This window comes from Dendrobates tinctorius, unplaced genomic scaffold (genome assembly GCF_039654945.1).
Source record: "Dendrobates tinctorius isolate UK_male_01 unplaced genomic scaffold, ASM3965494v1 ptg000016l, whole genome shotgun sequence".
NCBI lineage: Eukaryota > Metazoa > Chordata > Amphibia > Anura > Dendrobatidae > Dendrobates > Dendrobates tinctorius.
Genome location: NW_027361684.1, coordinates 29,335,021 through 29,353,088, shown reverse-complemented (window position 1 = coordinate 29,353,088; position 18,068 = coordinate 29,335,021). Strand labels below are relative to the sequence as shown.

The 18,068-nt window shown below is 44.9% G+C and overlaps 1 protein-coding gene across 4 annotated transcripts in view; it reads left to right on the top strand.

Moving 5' to 3' along the window:
* NLK (nemo like kinase) overlaps positions 1–18,068 on the top strand; it is a 202,232-nt gene that overhangs the window by 133,801 nt on the left and 50,363 nt on the right. For all 4 annotated transcript variants that reach the window (XR_012228902.1, XR_012228903.1, XM_073565610.1 and 1 more), the window contains exons 4-6: positions 1,301–1,407; positions 10,443–10,528; positions 11,554–11,763. Coding sequence is in view for 2 of the 4 variants with exons in the window: in XM_073565610.1 (XP_073421711.1) it covers positions 1,301–1,407; positions 10,443–10,528; positions 11,554–11,763 (403 nt within the window). In the remaining 2 variants the exon portion in view is untranslated. The remainder of the gene's footprint in view (positions 1–1,300; positions 1,408–10,442; positions 10,529–11,553; positions 11,764–18,068) is intronic.

The window sequence follows — 18,068 nt, the reverse complement described above, 5'->3', positions numbered from 1 at the left end:
TCAGTCCCCCATTAAAAAAAAAAAAAAAAAAAAAAATACTACCCCTTTTGTACAATTTGGTCCTTCTGTAGTAATTGACATCTGACCAACTAAAAAACAGAACATTTTTCTTTTGATTATGTCCCTTCTTTAAAGAAGCTTTTGGCTTCTGATTGGACCTAATTGCATCAGAGCCGCGACGTAATGGTCTGTCAGATGCAGTAATTATTTTTCTTTTTGCCTGTTCTTTTCAGGGATTTTTTTCTTATCTGTATTCACTGCTGACAAACATAATGTCTTTAGGTTTATTTCTTATTTCCTTTCCTGGATTTTATTTGCCTTCCACTACTACCCGTGTGTTATTGATGGCAACTTCTGACATGAGATGTTTGGATACTGGGTTCATCCACAGGGGCATATTTTATAATTAAGAAGCATGCAATCATTGAGATGGGGATCCTTGTAGAGCATTTATTTATTTTTAGTTTGCATAAAGCAAATTTGTCAGCAGAAAATTACAAAAATGTCTTTCAATTTTCACAGTGGTCACTATGTATTAAACTCAATAGATTGACTCAGATGGCAATTTTATAGAAACATTATCTGATCAAGCTCTAATCTGGGCAAGGGTCATTGTGATGGGAGGAGGAGGAGGTGAGCTGTAACATCTCTTGTGAAGGGAGGAGGTGAGCTGTAACATCTCTTGTGAATGGGGAATCCTGTGTTATCTGCTGTATATAAAGGCATTACCTTTGATTGTCATCACAGACAGGATTACTATGAGACGTCTGCTTAGTCTGTTCCACAAAATAGGAAGTGTGCATTTATTTTAAAGCCTAGTGGCCAGTGTGAAATTTTTAAGATCTCTTTATTTTTTTTTATATAGATGGTTATATGGAGAATTGAAATATTAAAGAAAAATACATGTGAAACAAAAGCTTAATTTAAACACACTGGTCAGTTTTTTGCTAATACATTCCCTTTTCATTAATTTGGACCAGGAGGCACAAGGCAATTAGTCCTCTGACAATAAACTGCTAATAAAACACTGAATTTACTGAAACAGCAAGCAGCCTAGTAAGTGACACATTGCTGGAATCAGGGTCTCAGCCACTACATTATATTTCTCTGAGATTGCACAGCAAAAATCAGCTAATAGGTGATTTGAAATCTCTAAACATGTATAGTAAATTTGTGGTTTTGTAACCTAAATAAATATGCATGACATTTCAGCTGCAGTCGTGATAATGATATAAGGTGGGGAATGATGAATGTCTGGTAAATGTGTTTCCTCCTGTGTTCACCTTAACTGATTGATCAGATATGTTGTCACCGAGTTAATGCAGAGTGACCTTCATAAGATCATCGTCTCCCCTCAGCCGCTCAGCTCCGATCATGTCAAGGTTTTTTTGTATCAGATTTTGAGAGGTAAGTCTTTAATTTCTCAATATTCTGTGATGTCACTTAATAACAGAAATAATCAGATTTTTACAGACTTAAGCCCCTCATAGACCTTAGATGGCTGTTGGTCGTATGATTAGATCAGCTAATCATTTGGCTTCAGCCATCTTGGCCGTATCTCCTATAAACGGGAGCACTCACCTGCGGTGTGTATCAGGGAGAACAGAAGGATCAGCAGTCTGAAATCTGACATGCCTGATGCGTAACTCCCCCTGTCAATCATCTGCCAATATCGGCGGGTTCAGCCGACAATAGTCAATTGTGTATGAAGGGTTTTAGGGTGTCTATACAACCTTAATGTAATGTGTTCTGAAGGAAGGAAGAGTGGTGGCTAATCTCCCGTGAGAACAAAAGATTGGACATGTTGAAATTCAACATGTGCAATTCTCTTTTACCCAAACTTTGTTAGACGTTCCATATATATTTGATACTATGAAGTTCCATCAGCTCCATCTTGGTGGCAATATTGTACCTTTAACAATCAGACCCCATAATAGAGCTGAACGGACATAATCATAGAAACCATACAAAGTTCCAGAATCTTGCCAGCTGCTAGAAGATGTTCTATGTGGTCTTCATGGATTTTGGTCTTCTATGAACTATTTGTCAAATTGATATGTTACTAGTAGATTTCTAGGAGTCTACAAAACTTGTCTTGCCATCAGTATTTTTTAATCAGATAGTTTTTATTAAAAGTTTTGGAAATGACAGGCATGTACAACTTACAACATGTTGTCAAACATTCCCTTCCCCCATAACACCCCCCTCCCTTTGTCCGATGGCATGGACTGGTACATAGCGAATAAACCCAATTCTATCACACAACCATATCATATGAGAAACGGCGAGCAACAACCGACAGGAGACCACCTCCAGGGCCCACCCACTAATCCAGAAGATTCGAGGCAGCCAGGCTGGGAACCTTCAACCATCCCTCCCATATTTTCCCAAAAATATGCGGCACACCCCTCCTAAGGTACACAGACTTTTCCCTATATAATATTTGGTTCAACCTATTAATATATTCTTTTCTTGAGGGGATTTTGGCAGAAATCCAGTGATTAGCTATCAGCTTTCGGGCCACAAATAGCATTCTGGCCACAGCAATTTTAAGGTATTGATCCCCTCCCACCTCATCAACATAACCCAGAACACAAATCGTGGGGTCCCTGGGAATATCCTGTCCCCTGACCAAGTGTATAAGGCCAAGGACCACGATCCAAAATATCTGCAGGCAAGAGCATGTCCACAACATATGTAAAATGTCCGCATTATCTATCGTGCACTTGGGGCACCTTGAATCCAACCGCAACCCTCTATTGAACAACCATTCGGGAGACCTGTATGTCCTATAGAGGACATATAGCTGAGACAGGCGGCCAAGCTCACTATGAGATAATCTGGAAATCATCTGTAGAGTCGAGTCCGACTGTTCCGCTGATATCGTACCCAGCTGTTGTTCCCACTTTATCAGTGCGCTAATAGGATGCCTTGACAGGACCTATCCAAGTAAGCCACCATACACCATTGAAATCAGTCCCCTGGTGGACCCCTGCATACCAAGCCTATGGATAAGGACGTCGTGGTGTATGGTTAGGTCAACTTTTTTGCTCTGCACCATATACGCGTGACGCAGCTGCAAATATTGATAAAACATAGAACGTTGGAGGGGAAATTCCCGTCCCAATTGCTCGAAAGTTTTAAAAACCCCTCCCTCCACCAGCTGCGACACCCACCATATGCCAATCCGCCTCCAGTGAGCAAAGCCTCTGAGCGTTTTCATACATGGCAAATGCTGATTGTCCCATATGGGGGAGTACTTTGTAAGACCGCGTATTCCTCTCAGCTGCCTCAGCTTATCCCATACTCTAACCATTAGAAGCACCGTTGGGAACCTGAATGCAAGGGATCGAAATCTACACGACTCCAGACTCGACCTTGCCATCAGTATTAAAAGGGTTTTACATGATTTAGATCGCAGACCAAAGGTTTGCAAATTGATGACCTTTTAGGAAAAATAAACCCATTCAATTAAAACCTATAAATTTAACATTTAAAAAAAAAAATGTTTTGCACCTAAAACGGATCATATCAATTTAAATAAAAACTGGCTTCGCTCCTTTAAAAAGGAAACATGCAGGAGCCTAAACACTATCTGGTGTAGCAGATCCCATTATACAGGGTCTATATATTCCACGTGTCACTGTTCATACAGAGTACATATGGCAACACTCATCAGCAGTATGCTGCATGTCGGCTTATCACTTAGATGTATGTAGATATCATACTTTTATACTGCTCTCTTATCTACCGATGATTGAAAAACTTAAGTACCCCCTGTGTGATGGGGTTGATTCCGTTACAATGAGATCTGACACTTTCTTTGTGCGCAGCAGAGACATAAGGAAGTGGCCATCATTGATTAGCAACGCTAAGATATTACCTAGTTTATCAGCAGCTACCAATTATGTTTTGTTTATTTTCAGTTTTTTTATTGCTATATGGCATATGAAGGCAATTAGGGTAAATTCTGTTAGCCGATGTAAAAGCTGCTAGTTCTGTCCCGATGACCCTGCATTAGCATTGGTGCAAATCAGTTTTCAGAATCAGGTACATCAGCCATGTCAGTAATCGGTACTTTTGGGAGTCCTGAGAACAACTGCATCATTGACACTGACTTCATCATTGATTGCTGTGACATTAGCCTGTGGCCGATGGGACTCCCTCCCCGCCTGTGGCCAATGGGACTCCCTCCCCGCCTGTGGCCGATGGGACTCCCTCCCCTCCTGTGGCCGATGGGACTCCCTCCCCGCCTGTGGCCGATGGGACTCCCTCCCCGCCTGTGGCCGATGGGACTCCCTCCCCGCCTGTGGCCGATGGGACTCCCTCCCCGCCTGTGGCCGATGGGACTCCCTCCCCGCCTGTGGCCGATGGGACTCCCTCCCCGCCTGTGGCCGATGGGACTCCCTCCCCGCCTGTGGCCGATGGGACTCCCTCCCCGCCTGTGGCCGATGGACCGGGTCCTGTGAATTGGTTCACACCAGCACTACGTGGCATGTCTGTGCATTGCAGAGTTTGCCCATTAGTTTAAATGAGACCGTGTAATGATGCTTTGGCCTCATTCAGACGTCCGTTTTTCATGTTCGTGTTCTGTTTGGATTTTTTTCGGACCAACTATGCACCCATTATCTATGGTGCCATTCACTTGTCTGGTTTCTCTCCTTCGCCTCATTGGGGGACACGGATACTGTGGGTGTATGCTTCTGCCGCTAGGAGGCTGACACAAAGTGAAAAAAAGGTTAGCTCCTCCGTCGTATACACCCTCGCCCCTATTGCGGGTGGAACTCAGTTTTTTGTTTAGTGTCCATGGAGGCACACACGTCTGGTTTTGCTCCAGACTTTTTTTTTTTTCCCCCATGAAGATGAGACATGGGCGACGGACCCTATTGAAAGGGTCCAATCTCCCCAAACCATCAACGGACGAGCAAGTGTTGAGTATCGTCTCCACGTATCCTCTCCCGCACCGTGGGACATATCTGGGCCGTTTTCCCCAGAACTTTTTTTTTTTTTTTTTTTTTTTTTTTACAATCTATGAAGATGATACAGGGGCAACGGATCCTATTGAAAGGGTCTGATTTCCCCAAACCAACAACGGGCGAGCACGTGCGAGTGTCCCTCCACGTATTCTCTCCCGCGACGTGGGACACAATGCCGGACTTAGCCCTGACCACCCCTAGGTATTGAAACTATGGGCTGTACAGAGGCACAAGACTAGTCTGTGCGGCCCCCACTGCTCCACTAATGCTCAGACTGCGGTGCTGCAAGGTGGCGGATGGTCCCTCTCCTCACCCCCTGAAGGGGTTAGATGGAGCTAGGGTGCCTGCACCGTCCTATTTCATCAAGACCCCCTCACATACTTGCGCTCAGGCTGAAGAGGATCCATCGGTGAGGAGAGGGTCTGGGAGGGCTCCTGTGAAGATCTCAGGGCTAGAGCCCCCAGGCGACGGAAGCCACCAGCCATGCAAGGCTGAGAGTGGCTGGACCCGTTACGTGTACCGGTCGGGTAGGGGAAAAATAGCCGGAAGTCCCGCCCCTGGAGCCGCGCGTCATTTCCGGCGGCCCGCCCCGCACTGGGCGGCAGCGAAGAAATTTAGGCCCCGGCTTCGGAGCGCGGCTAGGCTGCAGAACGGAAACACCGCCCCTAGAGCAGTTTTACATGCTGGTTCACTCCCAGCTGGTGGCGCGCGATTTGAAGGAAGCAGCCAGGACGGGGGTGGGGCGCAGGACTGGGGTAAGTGCTGCCCGAGAGGCCACGCTACAGGGAAAACGAGGTGCTACCTCCTCCCCACATCCCCAGCAGCGGACAGATACAGCATGTCCGAAAAGGCAAAGACGCACACTTTCTTTTACGCTGCATGCATTTGTCAGGCTGCGTTTCCGCGGGCGCAGAGCAAGCGATTATGCAAAGCCTGCGAATCCGAATGCGCACAGGAGCCCTCCCCTGTGAGTGTGACCAATGTGTCAAATCCCCCGGAGTGGGCCCGATCACTGTCACAGTCCATGGTGTCGCTTACGAGAGCAATAGCGTCCCTTCAAGCCCCAGATAGGGGCAGGGACAATGGCTCACCGGCCTTAGAGGAAGCCTCCGGCCTGCTGGGGCCGCTCTCCAGGCAGACCAAGAGGAAACTAATCCACACGTTGTCGCCCAGTCCATCCGGTGCCTTAGCATCCGTAAGTTCTGCTTTTCACTCCCCGTCACCAGTGGTTGATAGCAAGCAGACATCAGATTGCGACTCAGACGAGCCCCTTGACCTGGATGCTCCAGGGTCACTGGAAACAGTGGACAGCCTCATAGAAGCCGTCAATCAGACCCTGGGGATTGAGGATGATCCCGCAGCGGCTGCGGAGCATAAAATGGCATTTAAGCGAGTGAAGCGCCCGCACAGAGTTTTTTTCCTCTCACCCAGAGTTTGAGGACATAGTGCAGCGGCACAGAGAACATCCAGACAGGCATTTCTCGGGTCAAAAGGCACTCAAAACAAGGTATTAGTTTGCTCCGGACCTCTGTAAAAGATGGATGGAATCCCCGATGGTAGATCCTCCGGTTTCACGCCTAGCCACTAAGACCCTGCTATCCGTCCCTAGTGGTTCCTCAATTAAGGATCCCACGGATCGCCTTATAGAGAGCTTAGCTCGCTCAGTATATGAGGCGTCAGGGTCAGCACTCGCTCCCTTGTTCGCAGCAACTTGGGTAGCCAAGGCTATGATATCATGGTCAGAAACATTAAACAGGGTCGCGCAGGAGCTACCTGCTGATTTTGGAGGTCGCAGGTCAGATGGCGATGGCCGGAGACTATGTAATCAATGCGTTTTTGGATGCGGCCAATTACTCGGCATTTGCTGCCGCTAATGCAATTTCGATCAGAAGGGCCCTATGGTTAAGGACATGGCGAGCCGATTCTTCTTCTAAGAAGTCCTTGACTTCCCTGCCTTATCAGTGCGGCCGCCTATTTGGGGAGAAGTTGGATCAACTTATCTGCGACTCCACAGGAGGGAAGAGGTGGGTTTCTCCCTCAACAAAGGGTCAAACCGCTTTTTCGTCACCCGTTTCAGGCACGTTTTCGGGCCTTTCGCAACACCGGGTGGACTACAGCGCCAATTCCGCCGCCTCAGGCCGCCCCAACCAGGATAGGGAGTGGCAGGCCTCATGTAGAGCCAACCCATTGGGGAGATTGCGTACTCAGGAGCCCCGATCGAGGGGATCCAGATCCCAAAGATCGTCGGCCAAATGACTCGAGGCCTTTACCAGACGACACCGGCAAGGTGGGCGGCCGCCTACTCTGGTTTGTCCACGTCTGGGCCAATGTCGCTCACGATGCATGGGTAAAGGAATTGGTGGGCTCAGGTTACAAAATAGAATTTATCAGATGCCCGCCAAGACGGTTTTTTCTTTCCCAGCTTCCCAGAGTGGATGCCCAGGCAAGGGCTCTATTGGAAGCTATCAAATCGCTACAGCACAACGGAGTCATTGTTCCAGTGCCGGAACACGAAAAAAATCACACGTTAGACCTGGTAAGAGCCCTCCGGAGGTACGTGTCGCGGACCGCACCCTTTCGTCAGACGGACTCGCTGTTCATGCTCCCCGAAGGGCGCAGGAAGGGACTCTCTGCCTCAAAATCAACCATAGCCAGATGGATTCGTTTGATTATTCAGGAATCCTGCTGCATTAGAGGCACGCCGATTCCAGCAGGGATCAGAGCGCACTCTACCCGGGCAGTGGGCGCCTCTTGGGCGCTTCGGCACCAGGCTTCGACGGAACAGGTTTGCAAGGCAGCAACCTAGTCCAACCTGCACACATTTGCCAAACATTATAATATCCATGCTCAGGCCTCCGCGGATGCGAGCCTGGGTAGAAGGATTCTCCAAGCAGCGGTGGCGCACCTTTTAAACAAGAGGTGCATGTAGCTTGGATCGGTGAGTCAATTCTCCCACCCAGGGGCTGCTTTAGGACGTCCCACAGTATCTGTGTCCCCCAATGAGGCGAAGGAGAAACATGGATTTTTGTGATAACTCACCGTAAAATCCTTTTCTCCGAGACGCTCATTGGGGGACACAGTACCCACCCTATTAGCCAGTTGGCTCTGTTTTTGTTTAATACGCATTTATTTGTGATATAAGGGTGGTCCTTTTCTGGACATGTTGTACCTGTATTAAGGCTGATTTTGTTGTCGTCCTACTGCTTTTGGCACCAAACTGAGTTCTGCCCGCAATAGGGGCGAGGTGGTATACGAGGAGGAGGAGCTAACCTCTTTTTTTCACTTAGTGTCAGCCTCCTAGCGGCAGAAGCATACACCCACAGTGTGTGTGTCCCCCAATGAGCGTCTCGGAGAAAATGATTTTTCGGTGAGTTATCACAAAAATCCATGTTTTTTTGTGTGTGTGACCTTTGTATGTACAAAAACGTCACAAGATTTGTCTGTTTTTGACCTAGAGGTCTGCGGAAATCACGGACCGCACACACACATGCCAATGGTGTGTGATCTGCATTTTGTCAGGTTTTTAGCACTGTAATGGGTAGGAGAGTCTTGGATAAACATAAAAAAATTGAGCAAACAAATGTGATCCAGCTCGCTAATAGAATCCAATTTTATTTTTAAAAAGTGAATAATGAACGTCTGAATGAGGCCTTATGCACGGTCGTCTTTGGTGGGAGCAGTTGCTGTCCCTGGGTTGTGCAACGTAATCATTAAAGTCTTTGGATTATTTCTTCTCATTTTTATAGTATCGTATTTTTGAGGTTGTAAAATGTGAAGGCAAGCTGTTTGTATCTCCTAAGCAGACGACTATACAGTGCAGACACCATGTAAAGTTCATCTACAGTCCTCCTGCGCTCCTTTCACCTTGATGTGGATTTCATGAGGCCGGTGTGTTGACTATGCTGGGACATTGCACCTACACGCTGTGGACACCTGCACCAGTGGCAGCTCCCTGTTACATTGCAACAGATATGCTGTATACAATATTCAGTGATTCCCCACAGCGCAGATGGCTAAAATAAAATTAACCAGTTCATTGTACAGTGTGGGATAATACAGAGTGAATAATTGCTGTGAATGTCTAGTTAAATTAGGCAAGCATTATACTATTTCCAGTACACTGTCCCACCATGGGCGGAGAGGTGCAGTGGGTATTATCAACGTTACCGCAGTGTAGTTATAGGGTAGGACCAAAAATCTAGGTAAGACTAGAGGATTGAAACTGAATCCCTGCCACAGAGGAGAATGTGGGAGTGATCTGGAACAACCAGTCGGCCATGCTATAATAGGTCTTAATTACCTGTTACTGGGAACTATAGCGATTACTATTAAGTGACGTGCTGGAGGAAGCTAGAAATAAATCACAGTGGTGGCCGCAACGTCTCCTTACAGCAAGGCCTGACTGTAATACTGCACATATAAGAGGTTCATTAGTTCCAATCAACGTTTTACTTGAAAACTAAGCAATGGTTGTCTGACCACATGTATAATTTTCTGATTGTGCACTGATTTTGTTTGACGAATCCCACAAATACAACCCATACACCACATTAAAAAAAGGTTCAAAGTGGCAAAAAAAGAAAATATGAAATCAAAAGCAATAACCTTACCGATCCGCTTCCAATCCTACTCCAGCGTTGCCGCGATGCCTCATAGTTTCCACTTCCTTGTCCCATTTTAACACTAGAATTGCTGCTTAGCAATCACTAGCTGAGGGTCCTCTCTGCAGTGTGGCTGATATTGGAGGTACTCTCCCCTAAAGGCAACTGTTTTAGGGGAGATTATTTAGAGGCACCATCCAGGCACACTTTGCCATAGAGCAATCATGAATACCATGTAGGGTCGATTGGTGGTAGTGCAGACGGTATTTATGGACAATCCTTTCAGGGGGTTGTCCAGGAGCTATATTACCCTTTATAAATATCTATCTTTAAGCCCTGGTCACTTTTGTAATTACCTTTATTGTAAAACCTCCCTATACAGCTAAAGCCAATATGTGTTTTTTTTTTTTTTTGTTTTTTTTTAACGTGACGTCTCATGGGAGGCTGGGGCTGCAGTCACTTCTCTGCAGCTTCTGTCACCCCTCCTAAACCAGGCCATCATCAGGGGACGGCGCTGCAGTATCTTACCACAGCTTCTGTCACCCCCTGATGTCCTGTTTCACAAGGGTTAGTACCACAGCTATTCCTGCCACCCTCATCTTCAGTGGCCTTCACCACAGTCCCTGCTTCTGACACCAAAGCCTCTTTCCCTGAAGCAAGATTTAATCAGTTCGGTGATAGATGCAGGGTAAGTGACAGCAGCACCATCCCACAGCTTCTGTCACTACGGTGAAATAATTCCTCACCATGGGATGGCGCTGGCTTTTGTGTAATTAATGAGTGTCTCCATTACTGAAACCCAAAGTGCAGTCCTAAAACTTTAGCATTTCTTCTCGTTTTTTTTTTACCCCTCTCTTGACATTAGGTCTGAAGTATTTACATTCAGCTGGCATTTTACATCGAGACATTAAACCAGGGAATCTACTCGTGAATAGCAATTGTGTGCTCAAGGTAATTTTCCTCTTAGATTATTCTAATGCCAATGTAATTGCCGGTCTTGTAATATTACACGCTGCTCATGTGATCTTCTCCACTGTACAAGGCTACGTAAAATATAATGCTGGTTAATCAGATCAAAAAGGAATATTTCTCCCAGCTTATGATTAGTATGTATCTAGCCACCCTAGCCCCTATTCATTATCAGATTGCAGCAGCAGTAAGCATCTGAGCGATTTGTCTTATGTGAATCTTGATTTTGTTACTTTCTGCCCAAATGTTAGAAGTTTTCCAGGACTTTTTCAAAGCTTGTGGAGGGGAAAGTTATAAAATTACAAATGAGTTACTTACCCATCACATATTCCCTGCCACTTCACTTCCGTGGTCTCCACTGGCACTGGAAGTCATGTACTGATTCAGTCACCTGACCTCCGAGGCCACTGATTGACTGCAGCGGTCATGTAACTGATGGACAGGATTACATCCTATTCATCCTGTATATGACCACTGTAACCAGTCAGTGGCCTCTGCATTCGGGCGTCATTACTTCGTGTCCAAGACCGTTAGAGTTGGACTTGTGTATGAAGAAATTTTTCCACAATCCTTTTTCTTTGAAAAGTCCTGCAAGACCTCCTAAGCCTAGTGCAGGATCACCCCCAATAACTTATTGTCCTTTCCTAATGTATGTTATATGCTGCAATGACAACACAGAGGGCAGTGAATAAAGTTGTAGTAACTTTGAAAAACAGCTCAACTTTATATTGGTACGTCGGCAGGAAAAGCTGGCACAACACTAAAGGTGACAAGTTCTGTCTAAGCCTTCTCCCGCTTTTCCTGGAATTGGGAGCCTACATTTCTTACTTTTGTAAATCCTCGATGGAGTGATCAGACTGCAGTAGCACCTTGTGTGCGGCACTGATGGCCTGCAGCGCCTCCTTTCTCTCTCCTGCTGCCAGACTGCCTCCTTCATAATAGTGTATTTGTTGGTTATGTGAAATCTTTTTTTTTTTTTTTTTATAATCTTTTTCCTCCCTTACTAGATTTGTGATTTTGGATTGGCAAGGGTAGAAGAGCTTGATGAATCTCGGCACATGACTCAGGAAGTTGTCACTCAGTATTACCGGGCTCCTGAAATCCTAATGGGGAGTCGTCATTACACTAATGCTATAGACATCTGGTCTGTAGGTTGCATCTTTGCAGAGCTGCTTGGGCGAAGAATATTATTTCAGGCGCAAAGTCCAATACAGCAGGTAACTTTTATTACTGTAAGATATATAAAGCCAGTGTACTTTTGCAGAGTGTCCACTGTGTATATGGTCATTTACACTTTCCAGTTTTTGTGGTAAGGTCCTGTTGTATGCCAAATGGTTATAGCGCCTCCAGGCAGTACCTCAATGTCATCTATTGGTAGAAGAAAGCATCTGGCATATTGGCATATATAACTACATCTGAAACAAAATGTAATTATCTCTGGCTGTAAAACTGGATCAGTCATCATCGCCGCTGTTACTCTTACTTGGACATATTTGTTTGTCTGCCCTTTTTGGTTTTTCCTTCCCCTCAAGGATAATGGCAATATAGAGTAACCAGACTGGATTTTCAATGCAAACCAGACAACTATATTACTAGCTTTTATTAAAAATGAAATACCTGGACCTGTTGGCTCCAAAACACTATTAAGGATAGTTAGGTTGCGTCGGGCACGCCTAGGCGCACACTACAAAAAAAATGCATGTGCACGAAAACGCATACGTGCTCGTGCAAATGCTAGACCATGCGCCCGCCATGTTAAATATAGGGGCGCATGGACGCGCATGATGCGCTGCGCTGAAAAACGCTTATGTGAAACCAGCCTTAGTCATGGAGCAGGCTGCACCAATACCTCTTATCCGCTAACTTAAAGAGATGCACTAAATGGCAGAGTACGTTCACGGAGCCAATTCAGTGAAAGATCTTTTGATTAGGTCTTAAATTTTCTAAGAAGAATAAATGAGACATGGGTGCAAGATGATCCCGTAGAAGGGGAAAAACGATCCATGTCCTCTATGAACTGGCTTTGCTCTGTAATAGGTTGCCATCTTTGGCAAGTATGACATAAGCTAAAATGACAAATCTGGCAAAACGACCAATCCAGTTCTGCCTTGATGTTCGATTTTTGTCTGTGCTTACATTTATGGGATTGGATTGGTCATAAATGATTTTTTTACAGCAGCATGCCATGAGTCGCCTTTTGTTCTTGTCCCAATAATGCATTGATGGTTTGTCTCTTGAGTTGTCCAGAATCTCTAGGTTTGTTGCCGAAATTTGTGTATTCCATCCGTTAAGGGGTTTATAAAACTCCATGCAGAGGCTGCTAAATAACCGAATCCCGTTCTGATATGCAGAAACCATTTTCAATTCCTGCCATTTTTTGGCATCGGTTCTACCATCTATGAACGTACTCTTGTGATATGATGTGTTACATTGTGTAACTATTGATGATGACCTTTTGTAACAAACGTAAGCAAGAATTTTTAATTCCAAGAATGATTTTATAAATCTAGGTGGGGGTTGGAAATTTTGGAGACTTCCAAAAATGTAACGACAATGTTCTACAAGCAAGCTTTGTTACACATTCATATATCTTAAGAGGCAAAAGCCCCTGTAAAACAATCAATCTTTTTATACAGGCTTAGAATGAAAAAGATAACACCCAGTTTGAGAAATACCCCAAAATGTACTGTGTAGCAAGGTTTAAGCACTTTTTTGACTCTATAGCACCATGTGTTGGAAGCAGCAATCCTGCAAGTCACAATCGACCCTTTAATGAGCCTTGCAATATGACTTAAGATAAAAGCTTAATCACTTTGCAAACACTGTTTCGGTGTATTGCCTCTCATCAGTGCAAAGTATGAGAACTAATTTAGCTCTTTAAAGAAGCAATTGTCCCAGAGAAGCATTTCATGGCAAATAAGCCTCCTTACCGTGGCACCAGGAGAAATGTTACGCCTTACACCTCTTTTTATGCATGTAATATATTGTTGAACTGTAATCTACAGAAATGAAATATCTAACTCCTAAAATGTTTCTTACAAAACCGTACCCACCATCCCTGAAGTGACGCTGACCTGACATGTAAGATGACTAAGCAAGAATAATCACTATCATGTCATGGATATGAAAGCACTACCTCTCTACCTATTGAAGTGTGACTGCCGTGTATACAGGGTGTCAGGAAATTGACAAATCAAAAAATAATTAGATTTCCAAAACCTGCTCATTAGCGTCTTCTTCGGTGGTTTCTCTCCTTCACCTAAGATCTAACATATCAAAGTAGCAAAGTATTTATTCCGCTTGTGATTCCTCATGCCGTTGTTTGGATATGTGGAAAGGAAGCTTTGAAACCAGATCAAAGATTTCAGACGGCATTTGTACAATTCCTCAGGTACTTTTGATCTGTAACTTATTAGTCTCCTCAAACATTTTTGAAGGAGAGGAAGGAATTAGCAAATTAATTCATCAGTGTAAATCTTGGGAACGATCCGTCCTCGGACCACTTGAATGACTGCTGATGAGCCGACTGCCTGTATCATGCAGACTGGTAACCGGCCCTGTTATATTGGCCGGGATCCGGTGAGAACAGATAATTAGCTCTACTCTTGACGTTAATTAAAGCTGATTTTCCACATTTGATTGGTTGATCTAATGCCCTTTTGGTTTGATCAAGATCTCATGTTTTCTAGCCACCTTTTTTCTTTTGAAGTCAGTGTATTTTTGCCCTTGAGATGTTATCCATAATTGATATGAAACACTGAGCCCCAGGTCTGGAGGACCCACGGCTAGACACAGAGCCACCATGCATAAACACCACACAAAAACTACGTGTAAAGGCAGCGTGGTGTTAATTGATGACTTTCCACTTGCCAATATGGCACTTGTGGCAGTCGCCACAACAAAAATGCCCTCTATGAACATTGTGAAATTAAAACATTTTTTTTATTAAGCTCTGCAGCCACTAATACATTGTGTATCCAGTTAAACATAAAAAATATGGTGAAAGGTCCTCTTTTAAAACTGCTGGACTTACCAGTCTGCCCCATGACTGTCCTTGCATCTGTCATTGACCACTATCATACCTGCCCTGAACTGAGGCCTCTGTTACATCTTGTGCAGTTTGACTGACGACATAGTAGGTCCAGAGAAATGGACTCTGCTTCTCTTCCTGTAATCCATCTCTGTGTCTTTGTTGCTAGTGATGGATTACACTTGACAATGGGCAGTGAATAGGAAGTTACACAGAAGGGAGAGATGCCTAGTAGCCAACGCTTTAGACGCAGGGATGTCAAACTCAAATACACAGAGGGCCAATATTAAAAGCCTGGATAAAGTCGTGGGTTAACCTTTTATTTTTATTTAATTTTTTGTCTTTTTAAAAGTCTACAACTGAAGAAGTTTTTCCTTAACAAATATAGCGATTTAACCTTTTCATATGGAAACAAACTTAAAGTGGTTGTCCCACAAAGTACACTTTAGTTATTACGGTAGATCTTAAAATAAAATATTAGAATAATGTTATGTAAGAGCAGTAAAAATCATGTGGTCCCATTGCCTAATTTAAATATGTAAAAACAAAGGCTTGAAAACCTTGAATAATAAAGTATGATGACAATAAAAGTTCCCCCACACGCATGGTATGGTGACCCCATCACACCATGATTCCTCAACTGTGATGCTCACACAGCCCTTCATACAATACAATGGACCCACACAGTGCTCCTTGCAGTATAATGGCCCCCACACAGTGCTCCTTGCAGTATAATGGCCCCCACACAGTGCTCCTTGCAGTATAATGGCCCCCACACAGTGCTCCTTGCAGTATAATGGCCCCCACACAGTGCTCCTTGCAGTATAATGGCCCCCACACAGTGCTCCTTGCAGTATAATGGCCCCCACACAGTGCTCCTTGCAGTATAATGGCCTCCACATAGTGCTACATGCAGTATAATGGCCTCCACATAGTGCTCCATGCAGTATAATGGCCTCCACATAGTGCTCCATGCAGTATAATGGCCCCCACATAGTGCTCCATGCAGTATAATGACCCCCACATAATGCTCCATGCAGTACAATGGCCCCCACATAATGCTCCATGCAGTATAATGGCCCCCACATAGTGCTCCATGCAGTATAATGGCCCCCACATAGTGCTCCATGCAGTATAATGGCCCCCACATAGTGCTCCATGCAGTATAATGGCCTCCACATAGTGCTCCATGCAGTATAATGGCCCCCACATAGTGCTCCATGCAGTATAATGGCCCCCCACATAGTGCTCCATGCAGTATAATGGCCCCCACATAGTGCTCCATGCAGTATAATGGCCCCCACATAGTGCTCCATGCAGTATAATGGCCTCCACATAGTGCTCCATGCAGTATAATGGCCCCCACATAGTGCTCCATGCAGTATAATGGCCCCCACATAGTGCTCCATGCAGTATAATGGCCCCCACACAGTGCTCCATGCAGTATAATGGCCCCCACACAGTGCTCCATGCAGTATAATGGCCCCCACACAGTGCTCCATGCAGTATAATGGCCCCCACACAGTGCTCCATATAGTGCAATGGCCCCCACATAGTGCTCCTTGCAGTATAATGGCCCCCACATAGTGCTCCATGCAGTATAATGGCCCCCACATAGTGCTCCATGCAGTATAATGGCCCCCACATTAAAATAAATATCTCTGCCCATTCGCCCCCATGCTCCAGTCTCTTCATGGTGTCTTCTGTTCCGCTGCACATCTCAGTACAGCCGGTGCGCTGAGACGTCAGACGCAGAGGGGGAATGATGGGAGAGGGAGCATCACTTGACACTCCTTCCTCCATCATTGCTTTCAGCAAAGTGAAATGCGGGGCTGGGGACCTAACCGGCGTCTCAAGCTAAATATACTCACCTTCAAGGCCAGAGTTTGACATGTGCTTTAGGCTGGGGTCACACTTGCAACTGCAATGCGAGAAACTCGCGTCTCAATAGCCCGCACTGCCACCGACACTGGGGACCGGAGTGTGTGGCTGCATGTATTTCTATGCAGCTGAACGCATCAGTCCGAACCGCCGGCGGCAGTGCCGGGTATCGAGGCGAGAGACTTGCGTGAGTTTCTCGCATTGCAGTTGCAAGTGTGACTCCAGCCTTAGTGATAGTCCAGTGGTAAGACATTTGCAGATTCTGTTTAGCACACTATAGAATTAAATTAGATCAAGTTGTCTGAAAGTACAGTGGCCATGTAAGTGATATCACTCATGGGAGGTGTATTCTGTGACTGACATAAGTTGTTTTGTTCATGTTTTTTATTTTTTTTAAAAAAAGCTTTTTATTGAAGTCCTTCTTTTACTTTGGAAATTTAGCTCCTTATGCAAATAGCCTCCAGGAGTTACACTTAAATGGAGTCTGTGTCCTAAGCCGACTATATGGGCCTGTAAATCATAGGAAGCTGAATAAAATGATACTTTTTGTATCTGCGATCTGGTATCTTGTTCCAGAAAAATCCACATTGTTTTCAATATGTAAATGAGCTGTTAAGATCTATGGGCCCTACATAGATCTCCCCGAGAATCTGCCTCCACAGCTTATTTTACATAAGTGGGCGTTACCTATGAGACATGTAATGTCTGACTGCCTTCCCTCCTGATCTACATGTCTCACACTGGTAACATCCCATGTTATGTAACGTAAGCACTGGAGGCAGATTCTCATTTAGATCAGTGTCCGGCACATAGATCTTAACAGCTTATTTTTATGAAAAAAATATTGTCTTTCTCTGGATTAAGACATCTGATCAGACATCAAGGTATCATTTCATTTAGCTTCCTGTGACCTGCATGGCCGTATAGACGGATTAGGAGGGTTGATCTAACCATTAAAAACTATATTAAAGAGAATCTACAAGGTGTTTCTTTTTTTGAGTGTTCACATACAGAATATTTTCCCTACCATGGGTGGCTGTCTAGACCCCAGTATAATCAGAGCTGTGGGTTTTCCCTGGCAGATTTGGTGCGACAATTGCTTTATTTTGCATAATGCAGATCTAGCTTTCGTGCAACAATCCTGTGTCAGTCTCAGAGCTTGTTAGTAGGTGACATCGATGCACTGGAAGTGCCCAAGCATAAAAAGGTCTCTAAGCAGGAATAAGGCAATTCTGCGTCACAAATGTTATTAATTTTCTTTAGCCCTTCAAAAGAACATGATACCCAGGTGCCTCTTTCTCCTAAGCAACGACGCACCAACAGTTTTGTAGCAATTACCGTTCCCGGGGGAGAATTTGTTCCGATTACTACTTCAGCTGCAGCATTCACAACAATCCTTTGGCAAGCTCTGAGGACCAGGTGCACAAACCCCTACTGATAAAGGTTGAATTATACCCTTTTCTTTACTTGACAGGTATATTTGCCTACTGAACGCTTTAACTCTGCGCTGCCTGCACTGTGACTCATCCGACACACCTTCCACCTAGTAACATGCTGCCCGAGATCTTTTTATAGAGAAGCTTTTGTGTTTTATAGAGGCAGCCTTGGATT